Source organism: Oncorhynchus clarkii, chromosome 12 (genome assembly GCF_045791955.1).
Source record: "Oncorhynchus clarkii lewisi isolate Uvic-CL-2024 chromosome 12, UVic_Ocla_1.0, whole genome shotgun sequence".
In the NCBI taxonomy this organism is placed as follows: domain Eukaryota; kingdom Metazoa; phylum Chordata; class Actinopteri; order Salmoniformes; family Salmonidae; genus Oncorhynchus; species Oncorhynchus clarkii.
Genome location: NC_092158.1, coordinates 18899205 through 18923447, shown reverse-complemented (window position 1 = coordinate 18923447; position 24243 = coordinate 18899205). Strand labels below are relative to the sequence as shown.

The 24243-nt window shown below is 41.7% G+C and overlaps 1 protein-coding gene across 5 annotated transcripts; it reads right to left on the bottom strand.

The window, feature by feature from the left end:
• On the bottom strand, window positions 1-23890 carry LOC139422838 (exportin-7-like). 5 transcript variants are annotated; one of them, XM_071174241.1, is made up of 29 exons: window positions 23658-23890; window positions 21029-21175; window positions 20563-20656; window positions 20363-20444; window positions 20150-20234; window positions 19989-20054; window positions 19749-19853; window positions 19488-19653; window positions 18641-18714; window positions 18430-18549; window positions 18134-18280; window positions 17747-17919; window positions 17481-17674; window positions 17250-17355; window positions 12244-12379; window positions 10364-10437; window positions 10203-10283; window positions 10024-10087; window positions 9792-9900; window positions 9207-9402; window positions 8875-8982; window positions 7681-7763; window positions 7365-7579; window positions 7097-7235; window positions 2401-2465; window positions 2217-2309; window positions 2037-2135; window positions 1716-1843; window positions 1-1639 (listed from the first exon to the last, which is right to left on the bottom strand). In XM_071174241.1, the coding sequence occupies exons 1-29, from the start codon at window positions 23706-23708 to the stop codon at window positions 1546-1548; spliced, it is 3294 nt and encodes a 1097-aa protein (XP_071030342.1). In that variant the 5' UTR covers window positions 23709-23890; the 3' UTR covers window positions 1-1545. The 5 variants fall into 5 exon arrangements, with proteins under 5 accessions (XP_071030342.1, XP_071030339.1, XP_071030341.1 ...); XM_071174238.1 differs by having other exon boundaries at window positions 2031-2135; window positions 19989-20057; window positions 23658-23844; XM_071174240.1 differs by having other exon boundaries at window positions 19989-20057; window positions 23658-23844.
• Between the last annotated feature and the right edge of the window lie 353 nt (window positions 23891-24243).

Here is a 24243-nt window from a genome sequence, read left to right as displayed (position 1 = left end):
TACAAACCAAATAACGTTTATTTGCAGTCACAATGCTGACACTATAATATGTAGCAGACATCCACACAACTCAACCAAACTACCGATCCAACACACACTCACATCAGAGAACCAAGGTACCGATCCAACACACACACTCACTTTAGGGAACCAAAACAATAAACCAGGAAGTCAAATCAACATTGTTAGAGATGAGCTAGTCGTCACAAACAGTTAGCAGCAACACCTGTAGAGTAGCACAAGTTGCTAATGAACTCTGAACCCACATCTCCTCTTTAATACACAGTTCTGTCTTTTTCTTACCACCCATTTCCCTGTAATACACAGCTCTCTGTTCTACCAAAGGTTGCATTCTTCTTTAGTTTCTCAATTAGAAATATACTATCCTTCAGGGAGCTCGGAAACGAGACCTGAACGTTCTAGAATGTCCTGGAAGGTTCTGTCTGGAGCGCACCGCTCCTTTACAGCACCACGAGAGGCCACGCGCACACACACTCTGAGTCACATACTCCAGAGATAGACTGCAGCCACGCTCCTTTCTGTTATCAGATCTGTGACCCCTACACACTAGCTAGCATGCTGAGACACTTCACTCTTCCCTAACCCAACCGACTCCCCTGAGGTTAGTGTCAGCTCCAACCAGCCTACCAGAGGGTAAAGTGGAGCATGACCATAACCCTGCCCCACACCTAACCAATTCTATTTGAACAAGCAATTATTTTCTAGGCAAAATTTCTAGGGGCTAAAGGTGGTGTCTAGGAGGTAAAGGTGGTGTCTAGGGGCTTTGGACAGTGCATAGAGAGTAAAGGTGGTGTCTAGGGGCTAAAGGTGGTGTCTAGGGGCAGTGCCTAGGGAGTAACAGTGGTGGGTATTTACATCACTCAAATCAGAGGGCCAGAGGAAAATGTGCAAAATGGACAGTTTCTCACTCTCTTTGTCTCTACCCCTTCACAGCTCTAGTGCGCTCTACTTTCTTGCTCCTCTCATCCCCTATAGAAAGTTTTTCCCCCACACACAGACAGACAGGTGCACTGACTCACTACACTGTAAAAAGTTCAATCACACGTTTCTCATTTTGTGTTTTAAATTCAATCAATATAAACATTGTTCAAAATGTTATGAAAAAAAATGTACACTTGATTTGTTGTGTTTCTATACAAGGCAGGCAGAAGCAGAGAACTACATTTACCGGCTTCTCCCTTTTCACCTTCATCCCCCCACTCATCCCCCCACTCAGATTCACTTCCTCCAAAGTGTGTAGAGATATCCTCCCTCCCTCAATCCTCCCAGCGAGTAGCAGGGTGACCTCTACAGACTGGCTTTAAAATAGATCTGTATATTTATATAGGCTTCTATAAAAAGGAGGGTGGAACTACAAGGGAGAGGAAGAGGGGGGAGAGATGAGAGGAAGGGGGTGAGAAGACGAGTGGAGAGGAAGAGGGGGTGAGAAGAGGAGTGGAGAGGAAGAGGGGGTGAGAGGAGGAGTGGAGGGAGTTGAGTTTTGGGAAGCTGCTCTGTGTGGAGCAGGTGTGCGTGTGTGGAATGTCAGCTCATCATGTCATTGGTGTTGACTCCATATGAAGAGTTTTTCATGCTGTCATTTACCTCCCTCCGGAACACCGAGAGGTTCTGGGTGAACCTGCACAGATGAGTATACACACAGTTAAAAAAACACACAAAGTGAGCGCACACACTGTCAATGGAATTGTGTGTACCTGTCTCTGTTCTTGGTTAGCAGGTTGCGTTCTATCCCCTCCATCAGGTTCTCAAAGCAGAGATGCATGGCCTGCTGCTTTTCTGGAGGCTGGCTGTTCACAATGCTGTTCCTCAGGTCTGCAAAATACTACACACACAAAAGCGCACAAAAAAATAATGTTCTCTGATCGGCAAAATACTGCAGGAATGGAGACACACACAGGATGAGGCTGGTGTGTTTTTTTAGTTTTTTTTTTTTAGCCAGGATAGTCCACTCAGCAACAATTGCCACGTCTTCCAGGGAATGGTTGGATAATGGGTGTGTGGTTGTGTACCTGTACCTTCTCGTTGAGCAGGATGAGGCCCAATAGAGGTCTGGACATGGACCACTGGTTCCTGCAATCCTCAAAGATGATGATGTTCAACACTGTGGACAGCATCTGTAGGACAAACACACAGAATGATTAGTGAGTGTGTGTGAGAGTGAGTGAGATCGGTGTGTGTGTTTGGGGTGTGTGTACCTGTTGGATCATCTCTGGGTGTTGCTGCATGATGTGTAGGAAGCGTTCGTCTGTTGCCATAGCAACAGGTCGTTTCTTAGTGGAACGAGACAGCTAAACAGAAACAATTAATTAGCATCAATATATGTACATACATGTATAAGATGATATGAATAGATTACAGATGAACAGAGGGAGAGGTTACCTGTTTGAACAGGTAGGTGGCGATATGGTCCAGACTGGAACAACACCCAGTACACACCATAGTATCTACAACACACGTTAGTCATTTTAAAATAAATTCTAAATATAGTCTGTTTATTTATTGTCCTATCATGATGGAACAGTCCACAACCCTATACAGCCACCTGAGAGACCCATACACTAAGGAGAAGTCCTTATCTGTTTTATGGGCCTATTGTAAGTAGCCTATACGCAGCCAAAACAGAAAGATAAATGCAGTCAGAGACCTTCTAGAGCAGCACCGCCCCCTCAAGATTCTGAACCTGCCTGGCAGGATTGGTCCTTCAAAGCCAGAGCCCCCTGATGGGTGAGCATTATATACAAAGAATTTCTCAAAGCTGCTAATGAGTACCTTGATGACCTTGTACCTAGTCGTTGGGGATTCCGGTGGGGTGCCCCCACCCAGGTCATCAAGTAAAAAAAAAATTATAATGTGTTGATAGGGGACAGAATGCAGTCGGACCATCAAATAATTGGCACATACATTACCCAATCAGAACGGTTTTTTACATGGACGATACATTGGAGATAATATAAGACAACTACTGGAAATAATAGAATACTATGAAATATCAGGGAAACCAAGCCTGGTTTTCATAGCGGACTTTGAAAAGGCTTTTGAGAAAGTACGACTGGAGTTTATATATAATTGCCCAGAATATTTCAATTTTGGAGAATCTCATAAAAATGGGTTAGTTATGTATAGTAACCCTAGGTGTAAAATAGTAAATAATGGCTACTTCTCAGAAATTATTAATCTGTCAAGAGAAGTAAAACAACGTTGTCCACTATTGGCATATCTATTTATTATTATGGCCATCGAAATGTTAGCTGTTAAAATCAGATCCAACAATAATATCAAGGGATTAGAAATCCAGTGTTTAAAAACAAAAAGGTATCATTGTACACCGATGATTCACGTTCTCTTTTAAATCCACAATTTGGATCACTCCACAGCCTAATAGAGGATCAAGATACTTTTCTAACCTCTCTGGATTACAACCAAAGTTTGATAAGTGTACTTACTATATTATGTATTGGGTCACAAAAAAATACAACTTTTACATTACTGTGTAGTTTACCAATAAAATGGTCTGATGGTGATGTGTACATACTACATTTTAATAGAAAGTTAGCAAAAATAGTTAAGATCTTGCTGCCATGGAAAGGAAAATAAATACCTGTCTATTTGTACTCACGCTGATGAACTCTTTAGTCATATCACATATTACCTATTTGCGTATGGTTTTGCCTACACCTAGCGACCTGTTTTTTAAATTATATGAGCAAAACATATTCCATTGTATTTGGAATGGCAAGCCACACAACATTAAACAGGCTTATTTATATAATGAATATGAATTTGGAGGGCAAAAATGACTAAATATTAAAGCATCAAACCTCTCAATAAAGGGTGTCAGTCATACAAAAGTTAAATTCCAACTGGTTCTCTAGCAGATTAGTAAGAATGTCTCACGTCATGTTCAAGAACGGCCTTTTCCCCTTTATTCAGATTACAACCTCTCACTCAAGTTATTGGAAAATTAAATCTCCAAAACATCGCTATTTTTAAAACAAGCCATAGAAAGTTGGTTGCAATTTCAGTTTAATCCACCAGAAAAGACAGAACAAATAATACAACAAAGTGGTTAAACATAAATATACTAATTGACAAAAAAGTATAAATCTTTGTAAATTATATCATAAATAGGACTAGTGGACTTGTCAAACATGCAGCTAACAAAAATATATGGAAATGTCTGCTCTACCCAAATTTGCAGCATTACTGCAAAAATGGAAGAGGCAAGTGGAAGGGGGTAAAAGTAAGGAACTTGTCTGTCGGCCCTGCATTAAAGACCAACATTGGTTAAAGAAAATGGTGATGAATAACACTTTTTTTTTTTTAAGTATACCAGTTTCATTTAAGGACAAAGAAATTGACAGCTGTGCCATATAGATTGAAAAATAGTTAAGAGATTTTGATGGCACACCGATTACATGGCACATGGTTTATGAACTGATACGCAAAACGACGCCGGATTCAAAACCTAAAATTGTTCTAATTAAAAGTATACCAAATTCTTGAAACCAATAGAATGTTATATACAGTACCAGTCAAAAGTCTGGACACACCTACTGATTCCAGGGGTTTTCTTTATTAGTACTATTTTCTACATTGTAGAATAATAGAAGACATCAAAACTATGAAATAACACATAGAAAGAATCATGTAGTAACCAAAGTGTTAAATCTAAATATATTTATATTTCAGATTCTTCAAAGTAGCCACCCTTTGCCTTGGAGGACAGCTGATTATACCCAACACATACAATTATCTATAAGGTTTCTCAGTCGAGCAGTAAATTTCAAACAAATTCAACCTCAGCAGGACAATAACCTAAAACACAAAGCCAAATCTACACTGGAGTTGCTTACCAAGATGATATTAAATGTTCCCGAATGGCCTAGTAACAGCTTTGACTTAAATCAGCTTGAAATCTAATGGCAAGGCCTGAAAATGGTTGTCTGGTAATGATCAACAAACTAAAAAGAGATGGAAGAACTTTAAAATAATAAAAATGTGATAATACTGTACAATCCAGGTGTGTAAAGCTCTTAAGAGACTTACCCAGAAAGACTCACAGTTGTAATCACTGCCAAATGTGATTCTAACATGTATGAACTCAAGGGGTTGAATCTAATCAAGATATATCAGCATTTTACTTTTAATACATTTTTTATAGATGTCAAAGTTGAAGAAAAATTCTAACATGAATGTTGTGTGTAGATCGTTGATGAAAAATGACAATTAAATACATTTTAATCTCACTTTGTAACACAACAAAAGTCAAGGGGTGTGAACATTTTCTGAAGTCACTGTATATATCACCCGGTGCAGTGGTATACTGTATATGTACCATTTCCCAGTGCAGTGTGTGTATGTACAGCTGAAGTTGGAAGTTTACATACACCTCAGCCAAATACATTTAAACTTGGTATTTCACAATTCCTGACATTATATCCTAGTAAAAATTCCCTGTCTTAGGATGACTACTTTATTTTAAGAAAGTGAAATGTCAGAATAATAGTAGAGAGAGTGATTTATTTCAGCTTTTATTTCTTTCATCACATTCCCAGTGGGTCAGAAGTTTACATACACTCAATTAGTATTTGGTAGCATTGCCTTTAAATTGTTTAACTTGAGTCAAACGTTCTGGGTAGCCTTCCACAAGCTTCCCACAATAAGTTAGGTGAATGTTGGCCCATTCCTCCTGACAGAGCTGGTGTAACTGAGTCAGGTTTGTAGGCCTCCTTGCTCGCACACGCTTTTTCAGTTCTGCCCACACATTTTCTATGGGATTGAGGTCAGGGCTTTGTGATGGCCACTCCTATACCTGGACTTTGTTGTCCTTAAGCCATTTTGTATACTTGGGGTCATTGTCCATTTGGAAAACCCATTTGCGACCAAGCTTTAACTTCCTGACTGATGTCTTGAGATGTTGCATCCACATCATTTTCATCCCTCATGATGCCATCTATTTTGTAAAGTGCACCAGTCCCTCCTACAGCAAAGCACCCCCACAACATGATGCTGCCACCCCCACAACATGATGCTGCCACCCCCATGCTTCACGGTAGGGATGGTGTTTTCGGCTTGCAAGCTTCCCCCTTTTTCCTCCAAACATAACGATGGTCATTATAACCAAACAGTTATATTTTCCTTTCATCAGACCAGAGGACATTTCTCCAAAAAGTATAATCTTTGTCCCCATGTGCAATTGCAAACCGTCGTCTGGCTTTTTTAATGGAGGTTTTGGAGCAGTGGCTTCTCCTTGCTGAACGGCCTTTCAGGTTATGCTGATATAGGACTCGTTTTACTGAGGATGTAGATACTTTTGTACCTTTTTCCTCCAGCATCTTCACAAGGTCCTTTGCTGTTGTTCTGGGATTGATTTGCACTTTTCGCACCAAAGTACGTTCATCTCTAGGAGACAGAATGCATCTCCTTCCTGAGCGGTATGACAGCTGCGTGGTCCCATGGTGTTTATACTTGCGTACTATTGTTTGTACAGCTGAACGTGGTACCTTCAGGCATTTGGAAATTGCTCCCAAGGATGAACCAGGTCTTGGCTGATTTCTTTTGATTTTCCCATGATGTCAAGCAAAGAGGCACTGAGTTTGAAGGTAGGCCTTGAAATACATCCACAGGTACAACTCCAATTGACTCAAGTTATGTCAATTATCATATCAGAAGCTTCTAAAGCCATGTGATAAATTTCTGGAATTTTCTAAGCTGTTTAAAGGCACAGTCAACTTAGTGTATGTAAACTTCTGACCCACTAGAATTGTGATACAGTGAATTATAAGTGAAATAAACTATTGCTAATAAACAATTGTTGGAAAAAGTAGATGTCCTAACCGACTTGCCAAAACTATAGTTTGTTAACAAAAAATTTGTGGAGTGGTTGAAAAACGAGTTTTAATGACTCCAACCTAAGTGTATATAAACTCCCGACTTCAAATGTATATACATTACCCAGTGGAGTGGTATACTGTGTATGTATCATTTCCCGGTGCAGTGTGTGTATGTATCATTTCCCGGTGCAGTGTGTGTATGTATCATTTCCCGGTGCTGTGTGTGTATGTATATACATTACCCAGTGCAGTGAGTCCCTCGGAGATAGATGACAGTATGTACATGACGACATGCGGCTCTAGAGAAGCAATGAAGTTCATGTGATCCTGAGTCAACACCTCCAACAGACTGTAGAACGACTGGCTCAACTTGGGATAGTCCTGGAGTGAGGAGGGAGAAATAGAAGGGGGAGGGAGAAAGAAGGAGATTAAGTGTGCTGAAACTGTCAGATATATTTAGAATGTTCAGGGAAGTACTTCGCTGTGAGGGATGGAGAGGAGTGTGTGTACCAGCAGGTCGCTGTGTGGTATGGACAGCAGCAATTTGATGAAGGTCTGTAGCGCGTTGTCCAGTGCGTCATCTCCATAGAGACGGAACACCCCGAAGTTGACATAGTTTCCAGAGAGCACAGCCTTGAGCATGGAGAAACACACACTGACACCCTTCAGCTTCACACTGTACATCTGGTCCTTAGGCACCTCCCCAATGGTCAGGATACGGTTACCTGGAGAGGGAGAACCAAGGAAATTAATATAGAAAAAAAGTGAGTGTGTGCAAAAAGTGAGTGCACAGCAACTGTGGCAATAGGACACTTGAGTGTAGTACCATAGGTGGTGATCATCTTGCTGGTTTCTCTGAACAGCAGGATTCCGTTGGGTGATGAAACGTCAAATTGTAACCTCTGTGACCTGGAAACACAGACACAGAGTTAAGGATTCATATTTTCCTCAAATTTACCAATTTTCCATCCTGATAAAATTGCAAGCCTTTCCCAGGTATCCCGAGATCCGTCCAACCAGAAATGCTATCTAAAAGCATTTAATACCAGCAAGTGTGGAACGGCTATAATTCTATCACTATAAATTGAGAAACACTTGCAGGGATCTAACGGTTTCTTGTTGTAATGGAATCAACTCAAAGTTCTCTCAAAGTCGTCACACTATTTTGTTTATGTAACCTATAGTTAACGTAGGCCTAAGAAAAATTGTTTGCTTAACTAGTAAAATTAGGTTATTATAGCTAGTGAAAATGACAGGGTCGTTTTACCGTTGACTGAAAGATGACACCCAGCTTGTTGGCTCTCTCCTCTCCCCTTGCAGAGCAGCTGTCTGGCTATCAGGGGAATTTGGAAAGATTTTGGCTGTTTTTACTATGAAAACTCACTTATGTGGTGACTGTTTGTTTAGCGCAGCATTGGATATTTTCCCTGTGACAGACAAGCAAACGGTGTAGAATCCGTACCATGGACAGCTGCCGATCAATTCCATGTGAATCTGACCTTCTAGTCAAGCCAGTGCCCTTGCTTTTGTTAGTGTAACAACTTGGAACAATATTGCGAATGTCAATTTCCTTGAGCAATTTTGCAGACACAATGTATTAGGTGTTTTGTTAGCAGTGAGCAGCCGTAGTTTATATTTTGGATCCTCTGTTGGGCAACACAGCTGAAGTTTGGGAAGTAATTTGAATGAACAAACTGTAGAGGAGAAACCTGGGCCGTAAATGACTGCGTGGAGAAGTCGTGTGTAGCAGTGTAAATAATAGAAGCCATGTAGACGTTTTCTATTGGGGACTAGCCTAAATAATGCAGCTTTCTAGCGTTGCATATTTGCTGTTTTTGCATTAGTGCGGCATAGAAATGTTATATTATTGTTCGAGATACATTTTTTTTTTAAGTATCTTGGTAATCAGGAAGGCACTTGGTTCAGGAAATTGGTGTTAATCCCTACAAAGGGTTAGAAGTCAGGGGTTAGAGGTCGAGGGAGAAATGTCAGGGTTCTGACTGTATGCATGTTTATGTACCTGTTGTGGACTAGCTCGGCCATGAGCTTTAGGACAGGAGTGGTGCATGCTGGTACGTGGTACCAGAGCTCTATAGCTCTCTGCAGGATGGGCATGTAGGCTGGGTAGCTGGGGGAGGGGTTAAGAACAACACTGTGCGCCAATGAGACTTCAAGTGAAGGACAACACTACTTGCAATTCAAAACTCTACAGTGATTTCCTATTCTATGACACAGTCATATCTCTTCTACACAACAATTTCTATCTGAACGTTCTTTAACCTTTCAATCTCCTGAGCAGGCCCCTGGTCCGTAAAGGTCAGGGGTCAGAGATCAGGGGTCAGTAAAGGATACATCCAGTCGAAGAGCATCATAAAGCTGGTCTTGGCGTTGAAGGCAAAGGCGATACCTCTCAGGTCTCTGACCAGTCCTACCAACGTCCTCTTCGCCTCCTGCTCATTAAATGTGTTGGTGCTGAACATCTGAGCCACTGCTTCAAACGCCGCCGTTAGGGGAAGCATGAATTGTTCAAACTGGTCCTCATCCTCACCTACACACACAAGATGAAAACAAGGTTAAAGTAGGGCTGGGACGATACCAGTATCATGGCAAGGGTTACAACACACAAAGTGGATTTCATTTCTTTAGGAAAACAGCCCTAATGTTGGAAACAAACATCATTATCTTGTCATCCAGAGTCACATTGATACATTTTTCCAAGCTATAGCACACAATATTTTTACATACAACAGGTTTTTAAAGGACCAACGAGTTTGGTATGCTTCGTGTTTTCATTTTTGCCATGGAAAAAATATGATACTGGTATCATCATAGCCCTAGGTGAAAGAATGAAAAGTTTGTAATCATCCAAATAAGATCATTACTGATAATCGTGTAGACTGTAGATGTGTGTGTGTGTGTGTGTGTGTGTGTGTCTACCTAGGTCGACCATCAGCAGGCGTCCCAGTGCGGTGTAGAACGTGGTGCGACACCTCATGTCGCTGAGGTTTGATTGGTTGTTCACGCCCAGGAAGGAGAAGTGCTCGCTCTGACATCATTGGAGAAAGGATAAGGGCATTATGGGAAAAGAACTGGATGAAAAAGCATACATTGAGATTCAGGAGGTTAGTGTTAGTGGTCAGGGTGAGAGATCAAAGGTCAGGGTACTTACTGTGTGGTTGTTCAGCATGAACTGAACAGCGCTGAGTTTCACCAACTTCCTCACACTGCTGTACGTACACACACACACACCGTCAAAGAGACAACACAGGAGCTGGAATATAACAGAATACCAAATACCCCCCCCCCCCCCTTTCTCACACACACACACACACACGCGCAAAAGGATATCCTATAGAGAGGTCATTGAGTAACTGAAGTGTCTTGGAAGTGATTGGTTCACACTGGCCCCAGTACTTCAGGTTGGTGATGCTGCAACCACAAATGGTATTAATCAGTGGTTAGTTCATAGAACCAGGAGTAGTACTAACACAGGAAGTGTTGAAACTCACATTTTTCCAATGAAGATGCTGAGTACCATGGTCTCATCATTCAGCCCCAGAACCTCTGACAGCCGCCGGTACAGCTGTGACACACACAAATACATGCCTTTAACCATTAGAAGATCCCCTGGAGAGAGAGCAACTACACAGTAGGACAACTATGATATAATCACAAACAGTAACAGCTGCCAGCAGCGTAGCACTAGTCATCTCCACAGGGTTAAAGACAAACACACACCAATCAGCTCTGCTCTCATCTCCCGAACGTGGCTGTACATTCCGCCAAAACCTGAGCTCTGAGGTAAAGTAGTGTGTGAGGAAGAGAGTGAGTGAGATCAAGAGAGTCTGTGTGATAGTGTTAAGTTGAGCAGAGCTGAGGATGGTTTGCCTTAGTATCGGGGGGTTAGGGTAGAGGGTGTCATAGAGGGATGTGTATCTCCTGCAGGTCTGGGGTGTTATTTATTCTGACACCTCAGACTCATACAGTCCATCTCACACATACACAACCTGAAATGAGACATTCCAGAACCTTCATCATATGAATTATTCTAGAACTCCTCCCACCTACAAACCTCATAATAACTATTCTAGAACTCCTCCCGCCTCCACACCACTTTATATTAATTATTTTAGAACTCCTCCCGCCTCCACACCACTTTATATTAATTATTCTAGAACTCCTCCCGCCTCCACACCACTTTATATTAATTATTCTAGAACTCCTCCCGCCTACAAACCTCCTCATAATAACTATTCTAGAACTCCTCCCGCCTCCACCCCACTTTATATTAATTATTCTAGTACTCCCCTGCCTTCACCCCACATGAATTATTCTTGTTCTCCCCTGCCTCCACCCCACTTTATATTAATTATTCTAGTACTCCCCTGCCTCCACCCCACTTCCATGGAGAATTCTCTGGTTAGCGATGATTCCGCCTACATTATTCACCATGTTAACAGTAAAACTGACCATGTCACTAAGAAGGGATAGGGGAGGATAACTTTAAGACCAAACCGACACGTTGGGGGAGGGCTGCTCTCGACTGTCACCACTTATCTGGGCTGTTCACATTTTGCAGCCTCTGCCCAGCACAAAGAAAGCACACTCAGTCAGTCAGTCAGTCCAAGGCTGTGTGTCAGCACTAACACACCCACAGACAGAAGAGCTACTAGTTAAAATATAACATAACTCCCACTAGTTACAGGCAGAGAACGGAATGGAGAGAGATGGAGTCAGTCATGAGAGGAAGGAAGAGAGCATAGCCTTGCTATTGAGAAAGGCCGCCGTAGGCAGACCTGGCTCTCAAGAGAAGATAGGCTTTGTGCACACTGCCCACAAAATGAGGTGGAAACTGAGCTGCACTTCCTAACCTCCTGCCAAATGTATGACCATATTAGAGACACATATTTCCCTCAGATTACACAGACCCACAAAGAATTCGAAAAAATCAAACACCATGGTAAATATAACCTATATTTATGTTAATTTATTTTCTCTTTTGTACTTTAACTATTTGCACATCATTACAACACTACATAGCCATAATGACATTTGAAATGTCTCTATTCCTTTGGAACTTTTGTGAGTGTAATGTTTACTGTTCATTTTGTATTGTTTATTTAACTTTTGTTTATTATCTATTTCACTTGCTTTGGCAATGTAAACATATGTTTCCCATACCAATAAAGCCCTTTGAATTAAGATATTAACAGAGTTAGTCTTGCTAAGAGAGAAATAGAGAGTGAGAGAAAGAGAGACAGTTAGTCACGCTTAGAGAGGAACGGAGAGAGATAGATCTAAACAAGACAGTATGACATGTGGACTCATCAACATTAAATCATGTTTGAGGTCTGAAACATAAGTGTGTGTGTGTGGTAAAAGTATTTACCTTGGAGGACTTTTGCACCTGGTCTCCGATGTAAATTTTCCTGAACTGTTCAAAGAAGCTGAGCATGGCCAACTCCAACCGCTCGTTACCCGCCTGGGCCAGCCGCGAATCTGTTAGGTTCATCAACTGGAGCACCCTGACAGACACACACACACACACACGACTGAGCATGGCCAACTCCAACCGCTCGTTACCCGCCTGGGCCAGCCGCGAATCTGTTAGGTTCATCAACTGGAGCACTCTGACAGACACACACACGACTGACTCAGCATCAGGTCTAAGGCACTGCACCTCAGTGATCGAGGCGTCACTACAGACCCTGGTTCGATCCCGGGCTGTATCACAAACGGCTGTGAGTCCCACAGGGCTGCGCACAATTGGCCCAGCGTTGCCCGGGTTAGGCCGTCATTGTAAAATAAGAATTTGTTCTTAACCGACTTGCCTAGTTAAAAAAAAATTTTTTTTTTTTAAAGCATCCTGAGGCACACTATTGACTCATCTGCTGCTGTATCCTGAGGTACATTTACAATAGGACATGTACACTGAGTGTACAAAACATTAGGAACACCTGCTCTTTCCATGACAGACTGACCAGGTGAAAGCTATGATCCTTTATTGATGTCACTTGTTAAATACACTTCAAATCAGTGTAGTTTAAAGAGAGAATGATTTTTAAACCTTGAGACACGGACTGTGTATGTGTGCCATTCAGAGGATGAATGGGCAAGAAAATAATTGAGGCTGTTCTGAGGGTGCAACTCAATATTAGGACAGTGTTCATAATGTTTTGTGCACTCAATGTCTTAGGCTCATGGCAAGGCCCCAAAAATGTGGTGATGCCCCTACCCGAGGTATAACAAAACACAACCATGTTTTCCATATTTCTAGGGTCTACTATATATGAAATGGATAGTTGTCCAAATATTTTACTGTGACACTGGTTAAATGGATAGATATTGTAACACACCCTCTTAATTCAGAGTGTAATTATTCCCCAGGTCGATGCTGTAAATGAGAATGTGTTCTCAGTCAACTTGGGCCACATAACTCAATATTGCAAGTTGCTAAAATGTTGAATACAAATAGTCAAATCAAATCAAATTTATTTATATAGCCCTTCGTACATCAGCTGATATCTCAAAGTGCTGTACAGAAACCCAGCCTAAAACCCCAAACAGCAAGCAATGCAGGTGTAGAAGCACGTCAATTGTCTGCAGTACATACAGGGGGGGGCCACCAACGATCCTTAAAGAATTTTGTATCTTTAGCCGGTAGTCTTGCATTTAAGTCAGGGGGCCATCACAGATTATCTTTAGATTTTGCCTCAAATCTGATATGGCATACAAAATCCAGTATGGCTTCCATTATAACAATCACCTATAAATTCTAATTTTGTAAATGAGGCATTTTTTCAGAATTGTGTACAACACTTTTGCCTGTAATGTCTGTAAAAGGGATGTCAAAAACAGACTTACCTTTAGAGCTTTCCAACAATTAACTGGCCTGTGGGTGGCCTGTTCTTTATGTTTAATATGGTAAAAAGCCCTGCAGATCACATCCTACGCATTTCTTTATATTCCATTGGAAGTCAGGTCGGATGATAATTTGGCCAATATTAAGTGTGGTTGGCATTGATTATGTACTGGGGCATGCCCAGCAGGAGATGGAGAGTGACAGAACCTGTGAGGGTGACCTCAGGTTACTTAGACTTTAGAGTGTAGCTAGGTCATAGACTTTTAATAAGAAGCGTTGGTTGAGGGACATAGCACAGCTCCACACACATTTAATTTTGAAGTTGATTCCTGAGCTGATGCACAAAGACCACCATCTCACATTCAATTCCCAGCCACCATAAATGATCACATAAAGCAAGTTACACCATCCTAAGGAGCCTCTTGTTTGGCTTATGTCCTTATAGGCATCTTGTGATTACTGCAGTTTCTCAGACCAATGCATGAGTTAAGTAGCTTTAAGTAGCCCTATATTTCTGTTATTACAGTCCTCTCCCTCTGTTAGAAGTGCACCTGCGCAGAAGTTTTAGTCTCTGTCGGACCGGGCCAGAGTGTAATACCGCGATGATATTGTGAAGTAAACTGCTAAACTGGAACCTAGTTGTGTCATTTGGAGATCACATTGGTTTCAGAAGATGGCACATTTGTATTTATTAGCCACCTCGCTTCAACGAGAAGAGGTCGTATGAGAGTTGGAAAAATGTACTTGGAATCGGGACACGGGTTACCAATCTGGACAAGAAAAAGCAAGCACTTGCAGTGGTATTATTGCTCGACGGAAGAGCTAGAGATACAGCACTGAAAATATCCACAGAGGATTTGACCCAGGATGACGGAATGGGAACTTTGATCAGAGCACTGGATTCTGTGTTTCTTAAAGAGCAAAAAAACTGTGCCTACTGTGTATTTGAACGTTGACAGAGTTACGAGAGACATTTCAGTTGCAATGGCGGGCTACGTAATTGATTTTGAACATGGGTACTAGAGGTCGACCGATTTATCGGCACAGCCGATTAATTAGGGCAGATTTAAAGTTTTCATAACAAAAATCGGTATAATCAGCCCTTTTTGGATGCCGATTATGGCCGATTACATTGGAATCCACGAGGAAACTGCGTAGCAGGCTGACCACCTGTTACGCGAGTGCAGTGTCAAAAGGACCTTGTGGCTGCAAGGAGCCATGGTAAGTTGCTAGCTAGCATTAAACTTATCTTCACAAGTTAACCTAGTAATATCAACAACCACAACACATCAACAACCACAACACATGGTTGTTGATATTACTAGGTTAACTTGTGATTATGTGAAGATAAGTTTAATGCTAGCTAGCAACTTACCATGGCTCCTTGCAGCCACAAGGTCCTTTTGACACTGCACTCGCGTAACAGGTGGTCAGCCTGCTACGCAGTTTCCTCATGGATTCCAATCCTTCTCCTGCGTTCAGTGCAAGCAGAGTCAGGGTTTATGCAGCAGTTTGGGCCGCCTGGCACGTTGCAAACTGTTTGAAGACCATTTCTTCCTAACAAAGACCGCAATTCATTTGCCAGAATTTTACATAATTATGACATAACATTGAAGGTTGTGCAATGTAACAGCAATATTTAGACTTAGGGATGCCACCCGTTCTATAAAATACGGAACGGTTCCGTATTTCACTGAAAAAATAAACGTTTCGTCATATTAATGACCAAAGGCTCGTATTTATGTGTGTTTATTATAATCAAGTCTATGATTTGATATTTGATAGAGCAGTCTGGCTGAGCAGTGGTAGGCAGCAGCAGGCTCGTAAGCATTCATTCAAACAGTGCTTTACTGCATTTGCCAGCAGCTCTTAACAATGCTTGATTCACAGTGCTGTTTATGACTTCAAGCCTATCAACTCCCGAGATTAGGCTGGCAATACTAAAGTGCCAATAAGAACATCCAATAGTCAAAGGTATATGAAATACAAACTGTATAGAGAGAAATAGTTATTAAAAGAATTATAACTACAACCTAAAACTTCTTAACTGGGAATATTGAAGACTCGTGTTAAAAGGAACCACCAGCTTTCATATGTTCTCAGGTCCTGAGCAAGGATCTTAAATGTTTTTTTTTACATGGCACATCTTGCACTTTTACTTTCTTCTCCAACACTGTTTTAGCATTATTTAAACCAAATTGAACATGTTAGATTATTTATTTATTATATTAAGTTAAAGTGTTCATTGTTCAATTCAGTATTGTTGTAAATGTCATTACTACAAATAAATAAAATGTAAAAAATAAAATGTAAAAAATAAAAAGATTGGCTTATTTCGGTCATTCAATAATCGGTATCGGCGTAGAAAAATCATAATCGGTCGACCTCTAATCAGCATTTGTGGGTTCGATTACAGGCTCAAAATGGCCAGAAACAAATAACTTTCTTCTGAAACCTGAAAGGCCGCTCAGCAAGGAAGAAGCCACTGCTCCAAAACCGCCATAAAAAAGCCAGACTACGGTTTGCAACTGCACATGGGAACAAAGATTGTACTGTTCTGGAGAAATGTCCTCTAGTCTGATGAAAGAAAAATAGAACTGTTTGGTCATAATGACCATCGTTATGTTTGGAGGAAAAGGGGGAGGCTTGCAAGTCGAAGAACACCATCCCAAACGTGAAGCACAGGGGTGGCAGCATCATGTTGTGGGGGTGCTTTGCTGCAGGAGGGACTGGTGCACGTCACAAAATAGATGGCATCATGAGGGATGAAAATTATGTGGATGCAACATCTCAAGAAATCAGTCAGGAAGTTAAAGCTTGGTCGCAGGTGGAGGCCTACAAACCTGACTCAGTTACACCAGCTCTATCAGGAAGAATGGGCCAACATTCATACAACTTATTGTGGTAAGCTTGTGGAAGGCTACCCGAAACATTTTACCCAAGTTAAACAATTTAAAGGCAATGCTACCAAATACGAATTGAGTGTATTTAAACTTCTGACCCACTGGGAATGTGATGAAAGAAATAAAAGCTTAAATAAAATCACTCTACTTTACTCTGACATTTCACATTCTTAAAATGAAGTGGTGATCCTAACTGACCTAAGACTGGGAATTATTACTAGGATTAAATGTCAGGAATTGTGAAAAACTGTTTAAATGTATTTGGCTATGGTGTATGTAAACTTCCGACTTCAACTGTATATAAACAATGAATTTAATTTATTTTTTGCAAACATTTCTAAAAAACTGTTTTCACTTTGTCATTATGGGGTATTGTGTGTAGAATTATCTCATCAATGTAATACATTATAACCTTATTCTAAAATGTAACAAAACGTGGAAAAGTGAAGTGGTCTGAATACTTTCCAAATGCCCTGTATGGGAGACATTAGAGATATGGAAAAACATAATTGTGCTTTGTTATACCTAGGGTATGGGTATCTCAAAAACTAAAGCCCTTTTTGAGGATTGGCCACTAGCCTAATAGGTAGTGGTATTGGTTAGGGTGAGGTTACTTGTGTGTGGACTTACCGACAAACTAGTTCTCCGTCCATGGCGTCTTGTTCATCTGTAGAGGCGAAGGACACTCTTCCTCCAATGACCGCCCCGATTATATACACCAACCATGTTAACCTCCCTATAGATATAGAAATATCATTATATAAACCAACTATAACAACCTCCCTTGTAACAAAAACATGTGTTGTTAAAAGCTATATTTTGCCGTACTTCATTGATTGATTGAGAGGGAAAGAGACGTACCCTCCTGGACAGTGATGTCGATGGTACTAGAGTTGGTAGACTGCAGTAGTTCCTGGTAGGTCTGTGCTGATTGGTCGAAGAGCTGGACCAATAGGGCACAGGTCTTCTCGTATTCACAGCGACCGATGGTGGAGAGCTGGTCTAACTGCTGCTGGACTAACCCTGCGTCATCTAGAGGGTCCTCTAACCCATCCCTTCACAGACGTGAAAATGATTTCAACGTTTCATAATTGATCTGTGAGAGTGTGTGTGTCTGTGTGTGTTACCTGAGTATGATGCAGACAGACTCGAGGCGTGAGGTGATGTAGGCCTTGGTGACTTCAGGTGTGTATGTCTCTAGCAGGTGAGGCTCGGTGGCTTTAACATAAGGGACAGACGCTGCCAGGCGCTGCCACAGGCTCAACAGGTAGTGGACAGAGTTAGGGGCAAACTCCCAGTGCTGCAACACACATAATATAAAAGTTATCAGAAAATTGTCATTGTTATCTCAGTAAGGAGAACAAGGTTTTTGGCAGAACGTTAACATCTAACAAGATTATTGAGAGGTATAGAAGGGCAGATTTAAGAAGGCCTATTTATGAAATGTCTGTTTACCAAGACACGCACCAATCTGCCTTCAGGGTCTTACACACACAGACAGACACACATAGTACCTGTAGACTGGTGACAGTGAAGTTGGCTATAAGCCTGATGACTTCTGGGTAGTTTTCTACTTTGACCAGCTCTCCCAGCTGGTAGTTACTTTTCAGTCGCGCCAAGAGACGACAAAACTCATGGTAGTTGTTAGGGTCTGAGAGGCTCTGGAACACAAAGACAGCATTGTTAGTTACTTGTAGCATAAAACGTGTTACCATATAAAATATGATTTCACCCAAAATAAAGGGGGGACCAAATTTGAAGGAATAACAGAATTTAAGAGTCTTGTAACATGTAATAGTGTGTGTGTTACCTGTGGGTTCTCTAGTATCCTCTTGACTCCATCCACCAGGTGAGAGAGGAACTTGGCTCGCTCTGCGTTGTTGAACAGAGATCTCCTCACTGATGCTATCTGGACTAGACACGACAACACCTACACACACACACACAGAGCATTAAACACTACACCCATCCTGTACTGAAGTGAACATACAAGCCACACTCACACACTCTGCTTTACTCACCAACGGGGAGAGGGAGGGAGGGATGGAATGATACAAATCAAAAAAGAGCTGGAGAGTGGATGAATCCAAAAACGCTGAGAGAAAGAGAGACAGATTAGGTTAGTACACAGTAATAGGTAGTGTTGGGATTAGTTACTTGAAAAAGAAATACACATTTCTAGTTACTTTACAATATTACTTTGTTTGGAAAGTAATGTGTTCGACTACTTTGAGTTACTTTCATTAAAAACTCTCACCAGTTGTTTGAATATTGGAGGGAGCAAAGCGAACCAAAGACAGGCTACTTATTAACTCAGGTTTGATCACTCGAGTCTCCTTTCATCTGTGGCGATGCTTTCCTGTGCTAGTCTACAAGTGCTGCACTATCATACGAGCTGATAATTAGCCATATGTACTGTAAGCCAAACATCTGTACAGATTTCCTATCTTTTTATTCAAAATCTTTCTCTTGAGCCACCAGTTCTGGTTATAGACCGCACGTACACTGACAGAGATGTATAGAGGGCACACTCACCACTAGATGGGAAAACCTTCTATAGGCTTTGCTATCTCAGAAACAATAAATGGCAAAGATCAGATGTGCTCCCTCAATACTTTACTACATTTCTTCAGCCTTTCTCCGGTCGCTCGAGAATTAAATGAGGAAACAAGTCGAGATCAGATCATGGAAAACACGCAGCCGGTAGAGATATGACTCTGAAAACAACACTTGCGATTTGAAAAAGTAACATGTTACTTTACTCCGCTACTCATAAAAGGAATCTGATTACGTAACGCATTACCCGCAACACCAGTAATAATAGGTGACGCAGTACTGATATTTTACAGAATTGACAGAATGTGTTACCTGATCTCCAGGAAGTGGGGATCTGAACAGTGCAGAGGTCATCAGAGGACTCATCTGTAGACGTTCCGATGAAATCATAGTTCAGACAGTTGTGACTGAGCTTCAGTAGCTGCATCAGTAGACCATGCTGACTCTCATCATTCAGGTTGAGGTTCTTACCCGACGCCTAGACACACACACATTAAGTTCACAAGAACGACTGGAAATGGATGTCAATAGGTATGTCAACACATTAATACAATCCCTCTCACACACACACACCTGTTTGAGGAGATTGCAAGACAGGGTGAATATGTCAAAGAGGGACGAGTCTCTGAACGATGACGCAATCTTCCTGTGTTTGGTCAGAGGATGGCTGGTATCTGCCTGTACACACAACATCAAACACATATTTAACACACACAACAACACAACCACCACTTCAGATTAGAGGGGAGAAGGGGAATAAGAGGAGAGGAGGGAGATGTGGAGGAGAGGAAAGAGGGAGGAGAGGTAGAGTACCTGGTTGATCTCATTGGTCAGTTGGGATAGGATGGTGACTCCTATGATGCAATGTTCTACACTGTCCTGCTGACAGACAGACAAAGAAAGGTAGATTTGATCAGTCCACTACCTACTTCAAGAAAACAAATTATATTGGCTACACACACACACGTTTGTACCTGTAGGAAGCGTGTGACGTCTGCGATGACGTTTCTGAAGACATAGTCGTCTTTCTGACAGTCGAACCAGCCAAGCTTGGTAATCCTGAAACACACACACACAAAAACACATAGCTTGATGATCCTGGAGGAGACAAAAACAAGAGAGAGAATCACTCACATGGAGGAGAGAGGGATGAAGAGAGGAGGAGAGAGGAGCGGAGAGAGGTTTACCTGGAGTACAGCTGGATCAGAGCCTGGGTAACAAACTCTGCCAACTTCGGCCGCGTCGCCAGATAGTTCAGTACATAGTTCCCTGCATGCACGCACGCACGCACGCACGCACACACACACACACACACACACATGAGCCTTATGGACTAACTTGTACAGCATGAATATAGACTGGTGGGATGTGTGTGAGTGAGTCTTACGGATATCGATGCGCTGCTCCAAGGGAAGAGGGTTGTTGGTGCGCGAAACCAGTTTAGACAGACAGGTAGCTGCAAGAAGTTGAGAGTAGGAAGACTGGAGAGAGGGAGAGAGAGAGCAAGAGAGGAAGATGGGAATACAAGCATAGACAGAGATAGACAACACATCAGCTGAGCTAAAAAAAGCAAGTCATACAGTAAACATTGTCAGTCATTTTTACATTTTAATCATTTAGCAGACGCTCTTATCCAGAGCTACTTACAGGACCAGTTAGGGTTAAGTGCCTTGCTCTAGGGCACATCAAACGATTTTTCACCTAGTCGGCTCAGGGATTCGAACCAGCGACCTTTCGGTTAATGGCCCAAAGCCTTCAACTGCTAGGCTTCCTGCCACCCCTTTTTTATCAGGTAATATGGTAAATATCAACAGCTTATTGATATAATGTCAGTGTGTGTGTGTACTACTCACGCTGCCTCTCTCCAGTAGTAGCTGACACTTGCTGAGACAGTCGGGGCTGTTAGTGAACTCCACCAGAGCTTTCTCTGCTTGCAACCTCACCCCAGTCTCTGTTGTCTCGTACAGCTGCTTACACAGGATCTCTAGCTGGGCTAGGCTCTACTCACACATACAGGAGAGAGAGACCTAAGTGAGTAGAGCAGCAAAAAACATCCCTCATCAACAGCCAAGATACAGGTGTTGACAGTTGTATTGGGCTGTGAGCAATCAGTATGGCACAACGTTCTAGAGCGTTCAGACAGAAATAAGACTATAGCCTATTTCGTAAAATAGACATGCCTCATGCAAAAAAAATTTAAAGACAAGAAAGTTTACCAAAATAAACATTCAGTAGCACCCTATTGAACATGACCCTTGTTAGATAGAAACACAGGGGCTAAACACCTGCCAGACAAAGACCGACGTAGTGGCTATAGGGCAGTGGAGGCTGTATGGAAACCACGTGTTTCATACCATTCCATTGACTCCATTCAGCCATTATTATGAGCCGTCCTCCCCTAGGCAGCCTTTACAGCTTTAGGGAGTGGGTGGGACCGGAAACCACACAGATAGTTAACTTACCCCAATACACAACACTAACATAATAAGGTTTAACTAACTCACAAACTAAATCCATCCAGCTAACGGACACTAAATCCACCAGTAACAATGCAGCAGACTATTCACCTCAGCTAGCATTACTAACACCATTGTTGTAAAGAACTACATAACCACTCATGCATGCACACCCCAGCTAGCCTGACCAACATCATATTGTTTAAAGGACAAGTCAGCAGAATCCCGGAGCCAGTCTGATGCTAGCTACTGATATAGTACAGGATGTACTAGTCTAGGGAGGGTGTTGGATGGCACATGGCTAGGGAGAAGAGGACTGCTAGACATAGATAAGAGCTCAATACCCCAACACTGCTGCTGCTGAGCCTGACTCAGTGTGCCCCACACACACACCTACTAATATTACTACTACAACAATCTTGGTGCTGTGCAGTACACCTGACTAAGGATTTGGGTGGGCTAGCTAGATCATCATGTCATGCTGATGGTTCCTGAGAACATTGGCAAGAACGAATGTTCTGAGCAGACCAGCACAGAATTTGTGTGTCTGGAGCCTGTTGTGTGTGTCCCGTACTGTCCACGATGACTTTGCACTAACAGACAGTTACGTCACACGGTCAGGCACCCTGACCAGGAAGCGCTGCCTCAGTGCGCGTACATCTGTAGTTATTATTAATAAACTAAATATCTAACTGGCTCTCTCATCACCAGCCTGCTGAGCTAACGTAAAAAATAAAAATACTGACACCAAGCATCTCTAAAATAATGTATATAATGCACAGAATTAGCCACCTGGGTGGGGTGAAGGCTTCATTTAATCAACTTAGCAAAATAACAATTAGCCAGCTACCTACTCACATCAGCAGACGCCGACACTTTCAGTGCCAAGTTGCTATAAACACAAACAGTAACGTTAGTTACAGAAAGCTTGAGGCAGATATAGTTACTGTTAATCTATCGTCTGCTTGATATGACAGTTAGCTTGCAAGTGCTAGCTAGTTAACAGTAGCTAGCTAATGTCAGTCAGTTGTACAAAAATGTGCACACGTGACAGCCAGCATCCCAGCTAAGCTATCTTACTTTAGCACATTGGCTGGAAAGACGAAGCTAGTTGTTTGGCAAAGTTAATTGTCAGCTGAATAGCTAGCTAATGGTAGCTATATTTTCAGATAGAATGATACCTAGTTATAAATGTGTTATGCTCCATGCCAGATAACGTTATCTAGTTAACTTGCTAGGTGTGTCCGTTTCGGAGTGGCACATTCTTGTTTTCGTTGCAAAATATGCACGGTGGGGTATAATAACGACAACACCGTCCACGAGCCAGGTTCCAAGCTAACTTACATGTCAGCTCACACAAAAAAAAACTAAGAGTGTCGCGCGGGAGAATGTCGTGTTGCTATACCTGTAAGCTAGCAAGAGCTAACCTGGCGTGAAAAATTACAAATAGCGGTGCATTTGAAAGGTCTGATCAAGCAAGCAAAGCATAATCAATAATTACATTTGACCGGATTTCGTTCAGGACGCGAAGGATGACGTATGAGAGTTGCTAACCAATTAATTAGTGCTAACTAGTTAGCTACTGTCAACTAACTGGCTTGCATTTTCCCCCATCCTCTCCTAGCTAACAGATAGGCCGACAAAATTGAAATTATATGTTAAAGGTGTTCTTTACTTCGTATAAAAGGCATGAGATAAAACATAATGACAATGTGGATAGCTGCTACAATCAATACATTCGCCCAGTAGAAACAGTCCTAGCTAGTTAGCAGTTAGCCATGTTTCATAAACACCAATGTTTTGTTTTCGGTCCGCATCTTTAAACGGCGAAAGCTACACGATGACAGGCCACAAGTCAACACTGCAGCTCGCATCCTAGCTACACATATCGCACATAACCTGTACCATGACCGCTTTATGGATGCATTCGCTCTATATATTAAATAACGCATCGAAATATATATTACAGCTCATTCAAAGGCTTATTGAGGATTGATATATTACAAAAACATAAAGCTGTGGTTACCTGCACATGATCCGCCATTTTGCTCCATTCATGCTCCTCTCTCACTCCCATTGAACTATCTCACTCCCCCTGACAAAGTGAATGAGCGCAGATTTTCACATTCAGAAAGCATTTACGCTCGCGCAATCGCTGGAAATCCCTTTAGAACCCCGTTCAACTTCACATAATAAAAAGTACGTAAAATAAAATACCTCTCATATAAAGCAAACCCGCTCTTTGTTTACATGGCTCTTAAAGGGAAACTGCTTAATTTTGCTAGTTTCTGTTCTGGAATGGGTTTAATAACAGATTATCCATTATATTGACCAGATACTCAAGGGGCCGCTCTAACAATGTAAATAAATGTATTAACAAATGGAAGGCAGTCGGGACCATTCTAGTCAGATACTACTGTGAACAACATGCACAACTCGGATATAAAGTGTTTTTTTTTAATCAAAGTTGCCAGGATTTCACGTGTCCTACTTATATCAGTACTCTCACAACAACCTTAGTATTACAAAACTTTTATTCGATCAAATAAGCCACACGTAGCAAACAAGACATGTATTTGTTTGTTGACCGCCATACAAAAACTCCTCGCTCG

Coding starts and splice junctions, on each gene's coding strand:
- LOC139422838 (XM_071174238.1), bottom strand. CDS start 23,708: ATGGGAGTGAGAGAGGAGCATGAATGGAGCAAAATGGCGGATCATGTG. Junction 7,764..8,874: donor GCCGAGCTAGTCCACAACAG/GTACATAAACAT, acceptor CTGTGTTTCCAG/GTCACAGAGGTTACAATTTG. Junction 1,844..2,030: donor TGCTCAACGAGAAGGTACAG/GTACACAACCAC, acceptor TTGTGTGTGTAG/TATTTTGCAGACCTGAGGAA.